Source organism: Hippopotamus amphibius, chromosome 16, assembly GCF_030028045.1.
Source record: "Hippopotamus amphibius kiboko isolate mHipAmp2 chromosome 16, mHipAmp2.hap2, whole genome shotgun sequence".
NCBI lineage: Eukaryota > Metazoa > Chordata > Mammalia > Artiodactyla > Hippopotamidae > Hippopotamus > Hippopotamus amphibius.
The window spans coordinates 19,514,936-19,528,613 of NC_080201.1; the positions used below are offsets into that span (position 1 = coordinate 19,514,936).

The 13,678-nt window shown below is 45.3% G+C and overlaps 1 protein-coding gene across 2 annotated transcripts in view; it reads left to right on the forward strand.

Moving 5' to 3' along the window:
• Window positions 1-4,000: 4,000 nt before the first annotated feature.
• The window catches only part of CMTM4 (CKLF like MARVEL transmembrane domain containing 4), a 68,217-nt gene continuing 58,539 nt past the window's right edge, over window positions 4,001-13,678 (forward strand). For both annotated transcript variants that reach the window (XM_057713217.1, XM_057713218.1), the window contains exon 1: window positions 4,001-4,340. In XM_057713217.1, coding sequence (XP_057569200.1) covers window positions 4,155-4,340 — 186 coding nt within the window. In that variant the 5' untranslated portion in view covers window positions 4,001-4,154. The remainder of the gene's footprint in view (window positions 4,341-13,678) is intronic.

Genomic DNA, 13,678 nt, shown 5'->3' on the forward strand with positions numbered 1-13,678 from the left:
TACAGCTGTAGTCGCAAACTCATGCCTTATTACAACTGAACACTTGAGGAAGGCATGATACCAAGTTTTATCTACTCTTAATATGTGAGATTCCCAGCAACACCCGTTGGAAGTCTGTGAACTTCTGGTAAAAACCAGAAGTAAAAAATTTGAATCTGTCCCTGGAACTAAAAATAAATGTAGGCTAGTGTCCAGGAACCGTGACCAGTTAACAAGTACTGGAGAGGAGCCTCCAATCTTGGGTCCTCTCAGTCTGTCTCGTTGGATGAAGCCAGAGAGAGCATTCCAGAAGCAGCTCTCACTGGGCCATGCTCCTGCTTAACACGCTTCCATCCAGAATTCACCCTCTCATGTGGCCCCCGAGGTCCTGCAGGGACACCCACGGCCACCTCTCACCCTTGAATTCTGCACTTGAGCCTCTTCCCTGCGTTTTGCTGTCTTGCTTATCTCTTGACCGTTGCACATGTTGTTCCCTCTTCCCGGAATGCTCTTCCACCAGCCCTTACCATCTCTTTGCCTTGCTATCTGCTCTTCATATTTCAGATCTCAGCTGAAATTCTGACCCACAGACTCAATGAAATCCTTCCTGGAAATTCCCATACCATCATGAACGATACTCAGCACATGCTCTGTTGTATTCACTGGTTTCGATGCTTGCTCTCCACGTCTGTGCTGGCAGGGAATATATCTTACTCTCAAGTTCCTTTTTAAAAAATCATTTTAAATTTAGCTTTTGTTAAAATTATATGAGCACAGGGACTCCCCTGGTGGTCCAATGGCTAAGACTCCATGCTCCCAATGTAGGGGGCCTGGGTTCTATTCCTGATCAGGGAACTAGATCCCGATGCCACAACTAAGGATCTGCATGCCATAACTAAGGATCTGCATGCCACAACTAAGGATCTGCATGCCACAACTAAATGCGCAACTAAGACCGGGTGCAGCCAAATAAATAAATAAATAAATATTTTGAACAATCATATGAGCACATAGTTGAGAGAATCAAATAGTTCTACAAGGCTTATAACCCCCATTGCATTCCCTGCTCCCCAGCACTGACATTTGTTAACTTTTAACCGATTATTTTTATATTTACCTTTATATATATATACATATATATATATATTTTTGTCCTTGACACGGGGCATGCAGGATCTTAGTTCTCTGACCAGGGATTGAACCTGTGCCCCCTGCAGTGGAAGCGCAGAGTCTTCCACTGGACCCCAGGGAAGTCCCTTTGCCTTTATATTTTTAATTAATATGCACATATTGCTACCTCTTGAGTTTTCAGTTTTAAGCATCTACTAATCTCCCACAATGGATGATGAGTATTTAGGTCTCTTGCTCACCTCCCCCTTCTCTCTATCACACATGCACACATCCTGTCCCTCTATGCTTTCCTTCTAATATAGTCAGGTACTTTTGGTTAGATCAGCACTCATTGTTTACATTGTTATAATAATTATGCAAATGTTATTCACACGTGATTTACCATACTTCTATGTATCATTTTATTTTCCTGCAGTTCATCTATGAATATGTTTAATTTTCTATGCATTTATCACTAATTTATCTCAAAACTTTCCTGAAACTTTGAATCTTTCTTTTCTAATATATAGTCAAACACATTCTTAATTTCAACTTGAAGACGTCTCTCGAAGCCTCTGGCTGCTCCAGTCTGGGCTGGTTAACCCCCAGTCCTGCTGCACAGGGGCCTCTGTCCCCTTCACCATAAGGACCCTTATCACCTCTCTCTGTTCTTCTCTGGAACCATGAAGATCTTCTCTTTGCCTCCGTGGTCTGATGTACCTGTGCTGGTCCATGTTCATTCATTGTGCTGGGCACAGGTGGGTCATTTAAATCCAAAACTCATGTCCTTTTGTTCAGGAAAATGTTACTGAGTTATTATTTTTTGTTTTCTTCCCTCCATATTCTCTGTTCTAACTCTATGGAAGTCTTATTATTCTATTATTCTCTGGCCAATTCCTCTAATTTTCTTATTTTTTTCTCTAATTTTCCATCTCTTTGTCTTTTGGTTCTATTTCCTGTGAGATTTTCTTTAACTCTTATATTGAATTAAAAAATTTTGCTTTCATATTATTTACTATCCAAGGACACACACACAGAAATATATATAATTTTTAGTATGGTACCCCTGCCCTCAACTGTGCCTAGTAATCCCTAGCTAAGGGACCCTCTGCTTTACCCTCTCCAGAGAAAAAGATTCCAGTCTTGGGGGATGGGTGTGGGAGGGGATCCAGGAATCCATTTCCTTCTTAAGACTTTCAGTTGGTCTTTTTTTTAAATTCCTGCTTTCAGCCCCACTTCTAGATGTGCTTGGTGCTGCCTGTTCCTGAACTTTCTTTTCCTGTGATATGACCTAGGTTGCATTTCAGCCTTCTCCTGCGCCAGCTTAGGGTTTAGCTTTCTTGGATCTACTAAGTCAGTTACCACTTGCCCATTTGCTTTTCTGCTCACAACAATCTGTTGCCATTGTCTCCTTTCCCAATCTTTGTCCCTGTGGTTTTACGCCCTTAAAAAATAAATCCCAGTAACTGTCATTTCACTGGGATTTGGGGAGAAAGCAGAGGCAAGAGCCTGCATCCAACCATTCAGGTTATCTTTCCCTGGCAATCTCCAGGCCCTAGCATATCCTTTAGCATATAAGTGCCCAATAAATATTTGTTGGTTGAATAGAGTGTTAGAGTCCTTGTCTTTCCCATCTTCTGTAACCAAAAGGTGAGAGCCCTTTAAACTGAGATCTCCTGAGCGATGGCATTGACTGCTTCTCCCTTCACAAGTTCACAAGCCCATCTGAATTACGTGCTAGGCAATATTGTGTAGAGAAAAAATGAGGGAAGTGAGCAGGCTCCACCCACCAATTGTGTGGCCTGGGACTACCAGGCTGAAACCTTAGTCTGGTCTTCGGTGAAATGGGAATAACACTTTCAAGTGCCTTCGTCAGTGCCTAGAGCATGGCACTCTAGATATCTGTGGTGTGGAAGGGTTCAATACCACTTAAGCTTAAAATCAGCCTTCACACTTGAATTGCAAATTGGCCCCTAATTAATGCCCATCAGTGCAAAAATCTGTGTTTAACCTCTCTTGATGATTCGACAGAGATCGCAAAACCTTCTCAGCTAAGAGGAAACGAATGTTAGTCACCCAGGGTCTCCTGTGGACTAGCTCCCCATCCTCGGTCAGGCCGATGGATCCAGAACGTACATTGGGAGTTATTCACAAACATTACTGCCTGTCTGCTTTGCAGACCTGGTAGTAAGCGACCCCACTCACCCCGACTTCTCCTCACCCCTGTCCCGCTCAGTCCCTGACCTGGGAACTAGTTTGTTGCCCAGTGTGGGAGCCCAGACACTTAGCCCCCTCTTGTCAAACAGTTCAAGTCAGGCCCACCCTGGGGCCCCGTAGTGTTCCCAGCGCCCAGGTCGCACAGCACATCTCGGTCTTCACCGGGAAGTCCCCGGCCTACCTGCAGAGGACCCCACTTCCTCCAGGGAAGAAACTGAAGCAGCGCCCTGGGAAAGCAGCTCCGTGTCCCCTAGGTCCAGCCCCCATCCTCCCGGGTCCCCACGACCCCCCTTTCCCGTACCCTCGCCTTCCTCCGCAGGGATCTCCTGACGCGCAGCCGCGGCCGCGGGCCCCGCGCGCCAGCAGGTGAGGGCGGGGCCAGAGGCCCCGGCGCCCCGCCCCGCCCTCCCGAGGCCCCGCCCCGCCCTCCCGAGGCCCCGCCCCGCCCTCCCGAGGCCCCGCCCCGCCCTCCCGAGGCCCCGCCCCGCCCTCCCGAGGCCCCGCAGCGCGGGCAGCCGCCTCCACTCACCAGGGCCGCGGAGCGCCGCCGAGCGGCCGGCTGGCGGGCGGGCGCTCGCTCCGCCCCCTGCCGGCCGGCCGCGCCGGCTCCCGCCTCCTTCCCTCTCCGCCAGCTCCCGCCTCCCTCCCTTTCCGCTGCCGAGGCGGCGGGAGCCGAGCCCGAGCGGACCGAGCCGCGGCCGCAGCCGGGCGGCGGGCGCAGAGGCGGCGGCGGTGCGGCCAGTCAGGAGGCGGCGGCGGCGGCGGCAGCGATGCGGCGGCCCCGCTGAGCCCGCCAGCTCCGGGCGCCGGGGGTCAGCCGCGCGAGGCGGCCCGGGCCGGGCGGCAGCATGCGGAGCGGCGAGGAGCTGGACGGCTTCGAGGGCGAGGCCTCGAGCACCTCCATGATCTCGGGCGCCAGCAGCCCGTACCAGCCCACCACCGAGCCGGTGAGCCAGCGCCGCGGGCTGGCCGGCCTGCGCTGCGACCCCGACTACCTGCGCGGCGCGCTCGGCTGCCTCAAGGTCGCCCAAGTGGTAGGTGCCGGGCGGGGCCCCAGGTGCCGGCGGGCGGCCTAGCCGCGCGCCTTCCCTCCCTGCTCCTTCCCGCTTCAGGGGGCGCAGGCCCGGCCGGCCTCCACCGCGCACCCGCTTCCCATAGCCCCTCTCCTTGCGCCCCCTCTCCTTCGCCGGGTCCCCGAGCCGCCCCTCCCCCCCGCCTCCCCTGGGGACCCTGCCTTCTCCAGCCCTGCGCCTCAGGTGTGCGCCTTCTACCTGAACACCTGTCCCTGGGCCTACCTGTCCACTCAAGCCTTCGCCATCGTGAACCTCTTTCACTGTTGGGCTTGGTGGTGCGCGGAACCCGGCGGGGGTCATGCTGTCCCCTGGGTACTGCTGGTTATAGCAACTTGTGTTAGGTTTTCGGGGCCCGCACGTCCTCCACTGCTCTGGATGGTCCTCGTTTGTCTCGGCTTCCACCACTGGGGACTGTGGCTCGGTTTCTTCCCCGGCTCCCATCAGAGTGCTGGGCGTATGGTAGACGCTCAAATAAATGTTTGTTGAATGGAGGCATGTGGTCTGGGTGCATTGGGAGAGCCCAGATCTGCCCACAGAGTCTCCAGTTTATACTGCAGAGGTTTTGATTCCTTCTAATTAGCCCGGAAGATAGAAACGGCATCCCCGAATCCTCCGCCCCAGCACGGTGGCTGGCATTGCCCAGTTGGTACCCAGAGTTAAGTCACTCTGGGAGGGCAGCCAGTTTTGGAGGTAACAGAAACAGAGAACTTTCTGTTGGGCTTGTCTATGGTAGAGCTCATTTCTCAGAATTCTTATTTTTAGCTTCCAGGGTGTTCAGGGCAGGGGCCTGTCTCCTCTGCCCCTCTTTGTGGTTTTCTGACAGGCCTCTTTGGTTAGTTGCTTCACTCTGTTGTGGATAGAACATGCTCCAGTTCGGAAAAAACCGTGTCCTGATATTCCCTGACACAGGTAGGCCTTCCTCTGAGGCCCCGCAGCAAAACTTCATAGACTTCTTAGCTGGAGAAGCCATTTGCACAGAGCTGCAATGTATGTGCGTTTTGTTTCTTCCAGGCCTTGGTCTTCTTGTGCTTACTTGAGTACGTAGATGAAGGTTCCTTGGGAATCATTTAATGTGTGGATATCCTTTAAATAAAGGGCTCAGTGTTTGTAAATTGCAGAATCATAGGCTGTTTTCGCTCTCTCAGGTGAAAGGCTTGTTCTGCTGAATGCGTACGGTATTTTTGAAGGGCTGTCAGGAAGGACAAACGGAGCAGGTTATTCCTCTCCAGAATTTTAAACTGACCTTATCTGGTAAACTGGAATGTTCTCAGAGATATATTGGTTCTGTAGTTAGGCACTGCTGTTAGCAAAGAGAATGGAGGATATGGGGGAGGTGCCTTTTAAAAGAGGGGGTAGCTAGTTGATGTTTGAGTACAGCACAGATAATCAGAAGTGAGTAAAAGAGCAGGACGGGAGGGAACTTGAGCCAGGTGGAATTTAGGGCCTTGTTAAGTACTTAGCTTTGTTTACTGTGGACTTTTGGAGATTGCCACTCAAAAGATCCTGTAAAAGAATGAAATGCAGTAGTTTGTATAAAATGTTAGATATCACCTCATTACTGGAATTTTGTCACCTAAGGCCAGAAATGGAAGCCAGTGGTATTTATCATTGCCTTTTCATAAGGTGCTATTTTTTTTTTTTTTGGTAGAGCTTTACTTTTCATCTGGAAGAACTTTAGGGCCCAGCCCCTAAAATCTCCCCTAACGTTTGCCTTTTGTCTAATCTTTAGAATTTAAACAGCGAGAGGTTATGTTATGTGTGGGTGAGTGAAGGATGGGGACCTCCTTGAAGGGTATGGCAGCATGAAACAGTCTTCCATGCATTTAGCTTTTCAGCCTTGATTTAAAAAATCAGTGCTTTTAGGGGGGGAAAAATCCCACAAAACTTCAAGATGTGGGACTTTCAACTTAAACTGGAAAAGTTACAGGTGTCACTATGAAGATATTTCTTTCTTTTTTTTGGGGGGGGGGGGGCTGCGCGTTGGGGTTTGTTAGCTCCACGACCAGGGATTGGACTTGTGCCCCCTGCCTTGGAAGCGTGAAGTCCTAGCCGCTGCACTACCAGGGAAGTCCTGGAAGATATTTCTAAGATGTTACAAAGCTCAGAATCCCCTCAAGAAATATGTCTAGGGCTTCCTAGGTGGCGCAGTGGTTAAGAATCCACCTGCCAATGCAGGGGACATGGGTTCGATCCCTGCTCCAGGAAGATCCCACATGCCGCGGAGCAGCTAAGCCCATGCGCCACAATTATTGAGCCTGCACTTTAGGGCCCGTGAGCCACAACTATTGAGCCCATGTGCTGCAACTACTGAAGCCCACGTGCCTAGAGCCCGTGCTCCGCAACAAGAGAAGCCACGGCAATGAGGAGCCCACACACCACAACGAAGAGCAGCCCCCACTCACCGCAACTAAGAAAGCCCGCGCACAGCAAAAAAAGACCCAACACAGCCAATAAAATAAATAAATAAATTTATTTTAAAAAAAAGAAATATGTCTAATATAAGTTCTAATTCTGTGGTTTTTGAGAAAAATTTGACTTTTTTTGTTTTAGTTTTTAGAGATATATTTTGTGGTCTGTGGCCTGTTGCCACCTGCAAGTCCTTGCTCCAAGTGTGGTCAGCAGCATCGCCAGCACCTGAGGGCTTGTTAGGAATGCAAACTCAGAGGCCTCACCCCAGACCTTCCGAATCATAATCTGCAGTTTAGCAAGATTCACCAGGAGATTCTCATGCACATTAAAGTTTGAGACTTACCTTTCGTATCATTTTAGCGTTAAAACTTTAAGTGGTACTAGCAACCAGTTCTCCATCAAAACCATAAATAGTCAGCCTCAAGGCTGAGATTTTTCTGTAAAATGAGCCTATACGTCTCTCAAAGGATAAAGAGAATGAGGTAATATGTAGAAATTAGCACATAGCTTATTAGGCGCTTAGTGGGTAATAAAACGTTAGCTGTCACTGTTGCTAATTAATACTTCCTGCTTGGTGAAAATGCCACCCCAAAATTATAATTACATATTTGAATTAAAGATGGTTTACTTCCTAGTGATTTAAAAGTTAAATTGATGTTTTAAATGGAATGTTATTTGATAGTAAAACTAATCTGAAATATGGAAATTAATCAGTGCATTTTCATAGATTATATCTTTTAAAAATGAAACTCATAACCTATTTCTTAGTTGGGGAGAATATTCCCTGTGGTTATCTCAAACAATATAAATGTATTTTTTGTAGGAAAAGAGTCGGTTTAAACTATTGATTTAAGTACCGTCTTACCTTTGAATTTGGATTCTGTGAGCGCTTATTGGTTTTTAACTCCCAGGCATCATTTCATGAAATAGTTAATGTAGACCTTTTGTTTATTGTTTTGTTTCGATTTTTTTCCAAAACACTTGGTTGAAAGCAGAATTTTGCTCTTGGGATGGGGGTGGGGCATACTATCGCTTATACCATGATGATAGGACAGTGTCAGAAGAGGACAGGCTCTAGGTGGGACAACTTTCTGAATAATAACAACAGCAGGCATCATTAATGAGTGCTTACTCTTGTCACCTTTATTTTATGAATGAGAACATCAGAGGTTGTGACTCTTTTAAGGTCATGTGGCTAGTGCTTGGTGGAGTTGGGATTTGAACCCAGGAGCTGTGTGCTTTACGGCCTCCTGACCGCCACATTTTGAGTTGTTCCACAGAGCAGAGGAGACCTTGAGTGCAAGGCCACTTCCGTGGTCTTTGGTCAGCCTGGTGATGTTTGGATGACTTTTACATGCTGAAGTGATACTCAACAAGGGTTTTGATTTCTCAGTGGCCATTGCGCTCTTCCTAGCTGTATAGTTCCTGTGTAGTGTCTGTGCTCCTCACCTGGCAGACCCACCCACTTTCCGCAATGAGGGGACGGGCCTTCTCAAAAGAGCCAAGAGCAGAATCAGCATTTAAGTTCAGAAAACACCCCTCAAGGACCTCTTTTGCTTCGAAACCCTTTTTTTCCCCCCCGTACATCACTTTTACTTTATTTTTTGGCTGAATCGCGTGGCGTGTGGGATCTTAGTTCCCTGACCAGGGATCAAACCCATGCCCTCTGCAGTGGAAGCTTGGGAGTCTACAACCACTTGACCATCAGGGAAGTCCCCCGGATCCCTTTCTTGAGCCCCTCCCATGCCTGATTGACCTTCTGATATTGCATTGCATTTAATTAGGACTATTTTTTAAAGTTGGGTAATAGATGATGTTTAAATTCAAATTTTAGCTTGGCTGATCTCCTTGAAGTCTTTTAACCCCATTGTGTCTTGGTTTCATCAATAGTAGAATGTGAGTGGTAACGACTCAGCATTTTAGGAATTGTAAGAACTAAGGAGTTAATGTTTGACAGGTGCTTTCTTAGGTAACTCAGAGACAAACTGAGCATTTGCATTTCAGGGTTGGGTACTAACGTATCTTTTATTTGATGGAAACTGTCAGTTTTTCATCCTAAGCTGGTGAGCACATTCCTTACTGTTCCTGCTTTCTTGGGCTGCACTTAGGGAGCGTGGCGGGGGGAATGGAACGTGCAGAGAATGGCAGGTGAAGTAGTTTCACTACATTGGATTCCCATATCTACCTTAAGGTGGCTCCTTATAAAGCAGTCTCATTTTCCCTTGGGAAGATTTTTATGTTTGGGAGTTGTCTTCCTGGTCAAAAACTGGGAGTCAAATTCTAGCAGAAAAGCAAAGATTAAAACCACTCTTAAGTTTTTATGATGATTAAAAAGAGTAAAATTATCATCCAAGACCTCAGAAAAGTGTCTAGTACATATCTGTTTTATAAAACCAGACAAAGACAGTTCAAGAAAAGAACGCTACAGACCAATCATCCTCGTGAACACAGGCACAAATATCCCCAACCAAATACTAGGAAATCTAATCCCGCAATGTTATGTAGGAAGAATAGTACACCGCAATCATTGTGACTTATCCCAGGAAGAAAAGGCTGGTTCAGTTTTCCAAAATCAGGAGATATAACCCACCATACGAACAGTTTAAAGAACAGAAAACACTTGCTTGTGTCAGTGGATGCAGAAGAAGCTTTTAACAAAATTCAGCCTTCATTCATGATAAATGTTGCCAAGCAAACTGGTAAGACAAGGGAGCTGCCTCAACCCTGAAAAGGGCATCTGCCAGAAATCTACAGCTAATGTACTTAGTGGTGAAAGAATGCTTTCCCCTTAAGATAGAGAGCAAGGCAATGATGTCTGTTCTCACCACTGATATTCCCCATCCCACTGGAAGTGCTAGCCAGTGCAAGAAAAATAAATAGAAGGCATTCAGATTGGAAAGAAAGAACAACTGTCCCTATTTGCAGATGGCATGATTGTCTATGTAGACAATTCCATGGGAATCTATTTAAAAAACCGCTAGGACTAGTGTATGAGTTAGCAACGTTGCAGCATACAAGGTCAACCACAAAAATCAATCATGTTATTATATCCTAGCAAGAAATCATCAGAAACTGAAGAAAAAAAGAAGCAACCCATATCAGTTATGATAGTTCTGAAAAGAATGAAATACTTAGGTCTAAATCTAACAAAACGTGCAGGATCTAAATGCTGAAAACTACAAAGCACTGAAGAAGGAAATCAAAGACTCCTGAAATAAGTGGGCAGGCATATTGTACTCATGGATTGGAAGACTCAGTATAGTTATTAAAATATCATTTCTCCACAGATCTGTAGGTTTAACATAATCCCAAAATCCCAGCCAGATTTTTTTTTGTTAGAGACAGGCTGATTCTAAAATTTATATGGAAAGTCAAGTTAGCCAGGCAGAGGGATGGTGAAGGATTGGTTTTGAGGGCAGAGGCAACAGTACAACGTGAAGACAGAACTTGGAGTTTAGGGTGTGTGTATGTGTGTGTATGTTGGGGGGTGGGATGGGGAGGGGTTCTGAGAGTACAGACTTTATGTCTCTCATCATGAGACTTGGCCAGTTGCTTGTTCACTTCAGGCCACAAGCAGGTTTCCTTATTTGTAAATCAGGGCTGATGTGAGTGCTACTGACACCCATGAGCCTTCCATACAAAGTCCTTAGCAAAGTGTCTCACATAGAAATCACACGAACCTGTTGGCACCATTGAATATCCCTGGAATGGTACAAATTGGGAAACTGGTGACCAAGGGTCAGGGTGGAAGGGAGACTTATTTTTCACTGTGTGACTGTTCATCCTTTTTGAATTGTATACCACATGCAAATATCTTCTATTCAGAAATTCCCAAAGCATCAGCTATTACTATGAGTGTTATACCAATCATAATCTTTAGTTAACCTTTTATTACTTTCCTTACTTTGTAATTTGGAGGCCCTTGGGGAGAATGATTTCAATAATACAGACATCTTGAAGAAACTTGTAGCTTAAAAAGTTTTTCAGTCTATTTTCCTGCAAAAAAAAAAAAAAAGCATTCTGTACAATAGCAGGTGCTTAATAAATTTGTTGATGCTACTGGAAAAATTTCTCCCATTTGAAAGGAATTTACCCTATAGTATGGCAACTATAGTTAATAATACCATATTGCAATTGTATTGCAATTGGAAGTTGCTAAGAGAATAGATCTAAGTTCTCATCACAAGGAAAACAATTTTTAACTATGTATGGTGTTGCATGTTAAATAAGACTTATTGTGATCATACGGTGATAATGTATACATCTTTATTGATACAGGTATTTGTGTATAGAAATATTGAATCATTACCATTGTACACCTGAAACTAATCTAATGTTACATGCCAGTTATATCTCAACAACAAAAAAAAAACATTGTAACATTGAAGGAAATTAGGGAAAAATCTTAGTCAAGTGAAAAGAACTTTGGAATTTTTCCCTTCCAAAGGCTGCCTAAGAGCCAGTGATCATGGTTTCCAATTTTTTGCTATTAGGAAGGCTCCTTCAGTAAATGTCCTTCATTCTTCTTTTGAATTGTTACAATTTTTTGTTAAATTTCAAGGAGTGCTCTTACCAGATCAAAGGGCAATATCATTACATTTCTGAGCATTAAAAAAAAAATTATGGGCTTGGTCTTACAACATACCTAAAGGTCTCAGTTTATTCCAAGTCACCAGTGTGCTTACCCACAAGAATTTACCAGTGGAAAATGGTGAGCTCAGTAAGACCTTGGGGACTCCTCCTGGGTTACGAGACCAAATTAATTCTTTCTTGACAGCCCTGGAAGACCTTTGTTCTTGCTTTTAAAATTTTTTTCTTTCGGTTTTATTTGAGATGTACTTGACATAAACACTGTATAAGTTTAAGGTGTACCGCGTAATGATTTGACTTACATACCTCATGAATTGTTACCACTATAAGTTTGGTGAACATCCACCATCTTATATAGATACAAAATCAAAGAAATAGAAAAAAAATCAGTTTTCCTTGTGATGAGAAGAACTCTTAAGGATTTACTCTCTCAACAACTTTCATATATAACAACAGCAGTGTTAATTATACTTACCGCATTGTACATAACATCCCTAGTGCTTATCTTGTAACTGGAAGTTTGTACCTTTTGACTGCCTTCATCCATTCCCTTCTCCCCTACGCCCTGCCTCTGGTAACCACAATTCTGATCTATTTTTCTGTAGTTTGATTTTGAAGTATAATTGACCTATAACACTGTGTTAGTTCCTGTTACACAACGTAGTGATTTGGTATTTCTCAACATTTCAAAATGATAACTGTGGTGACCTTTTCCCTTAATTAGAAAGTGCTGAGAACGGTTCCTAGGTCACGGTGCTTCAGAGGATGCTTCGAGAGGGCAGGGGCGGTGAACGTGCGCTGCCAGATCCATGGTGCGTCTCCCCCTGGTGGAGTGAGTGGATGCTCACCTGCGTGCTGGGAGAGGCATGTTCCAGCCTAGAGGTGGTGCTGGATTCACCTGAGCTGCAGCACGTGTGTGATCCACCCCATAAAGGGCTGAGGTCTGTATGGCTGCCAAAGCTGGTTACTGTCCACCATGGTCCGTTTAGCTCCCCGAGCTGTTGAAATGACCTGGAAATACCAGCATTCTGGCCTTCCACCTACAGCTATCACTCACTGCCTCTTTATCCTTATTCCTGGAAGTAGCTCCACATCCCTTTGTAGGATGATGTCATATTTCTTTGGAAAATAAAGTTGTTTGTTAGAGAATAAAGCAGCAGTCAAAGGCCTGTAACTGTGATCACAGGTGCTAAAATTTCCTAGACATTCCCAATTGCCTGTGCCATCTCAGATCATATATAAGTACGTCCTAAGTTTTAAAAAAATTACTTTAAAATATGAAATAGTCCAAGCATTGAAATTAGAGTAGCAGGTACCCGTATATTGACAGTGTGTCCTGAGGTTTTTGTTTGGAAAATAAGATTATTCCTGGGGGACAGGCTGTGTGTGCAAGAGAGGTATAAAGCAGGGTGAGATGAGCTGGGATTTGGATTCATTAGCAGGGGGAGACTTAAGAGAGTCTAGAAGGAGGAGGATAGACTGGGAACGGCAGAGAATAAGAGAGCAAGGCACCTCTGGCCGAGGGGATGGTCTCAGCATCTCATGTGGTGGTGAAGAGCCAATTTAAACTTTCAAAGGCTCAGTTCAAAGTGGTCCAGAGCTGGGAGCAGGCCTGCAGCTGGCTGAAGAGGGGACAGCTGAGTAGAAGGGTATGAAAATCAGAAAGTGACATCTTCGGGAGAAGATCTTGCCTTTTTAGCATTTAGAAACTATCTTATATTGAAGCAGTTTAACTTCTTGATGAGGAGGAGTTTTGTGTGAAAATATTTCACTTAAAGGAGGGGCCCAGCCCTCATCTCAGCACCTCTCATGTGTGGCCTTGTGTCCTCACATGAAATGGCGGGGTCTGTCACTGGCTTTAAGGGGGGGTCCCCTGGGAGCCCTAAGTTTATTAATATAGAGATGGGAGACTGAGAGTCACACTGAAGGGCTGGATACCGATTGTATTTCAGAAATCTAATCTAAACTGCATTAAATGGGGTAAGGTTAATTTCTTTTTTAACTGGGGTTTTAAGGTACTGATTATTTCACTTGACCAGAAGCTTTGATTAACTTTTTAATTAACATACTCCTGCCTCAGAGTCTTTGCATTTGAGGTTTATTTTTCCTTTCCGTTCCTCCCTTCCCAAAAACGCCCACTTGGCTCTGTTTTTGAGAACTGCTGTTCTTCTCGTCTGCTCAAGAGACCTTCCCTGACTACCCTGTCAAAAGTAAGATACTCCCGCATCCCCACTCTTTGTCCCCCTTACCCTGCTTTACATTTTTTTTTTTGTAAGAACAACAGCAGCAAAGAACTCAGC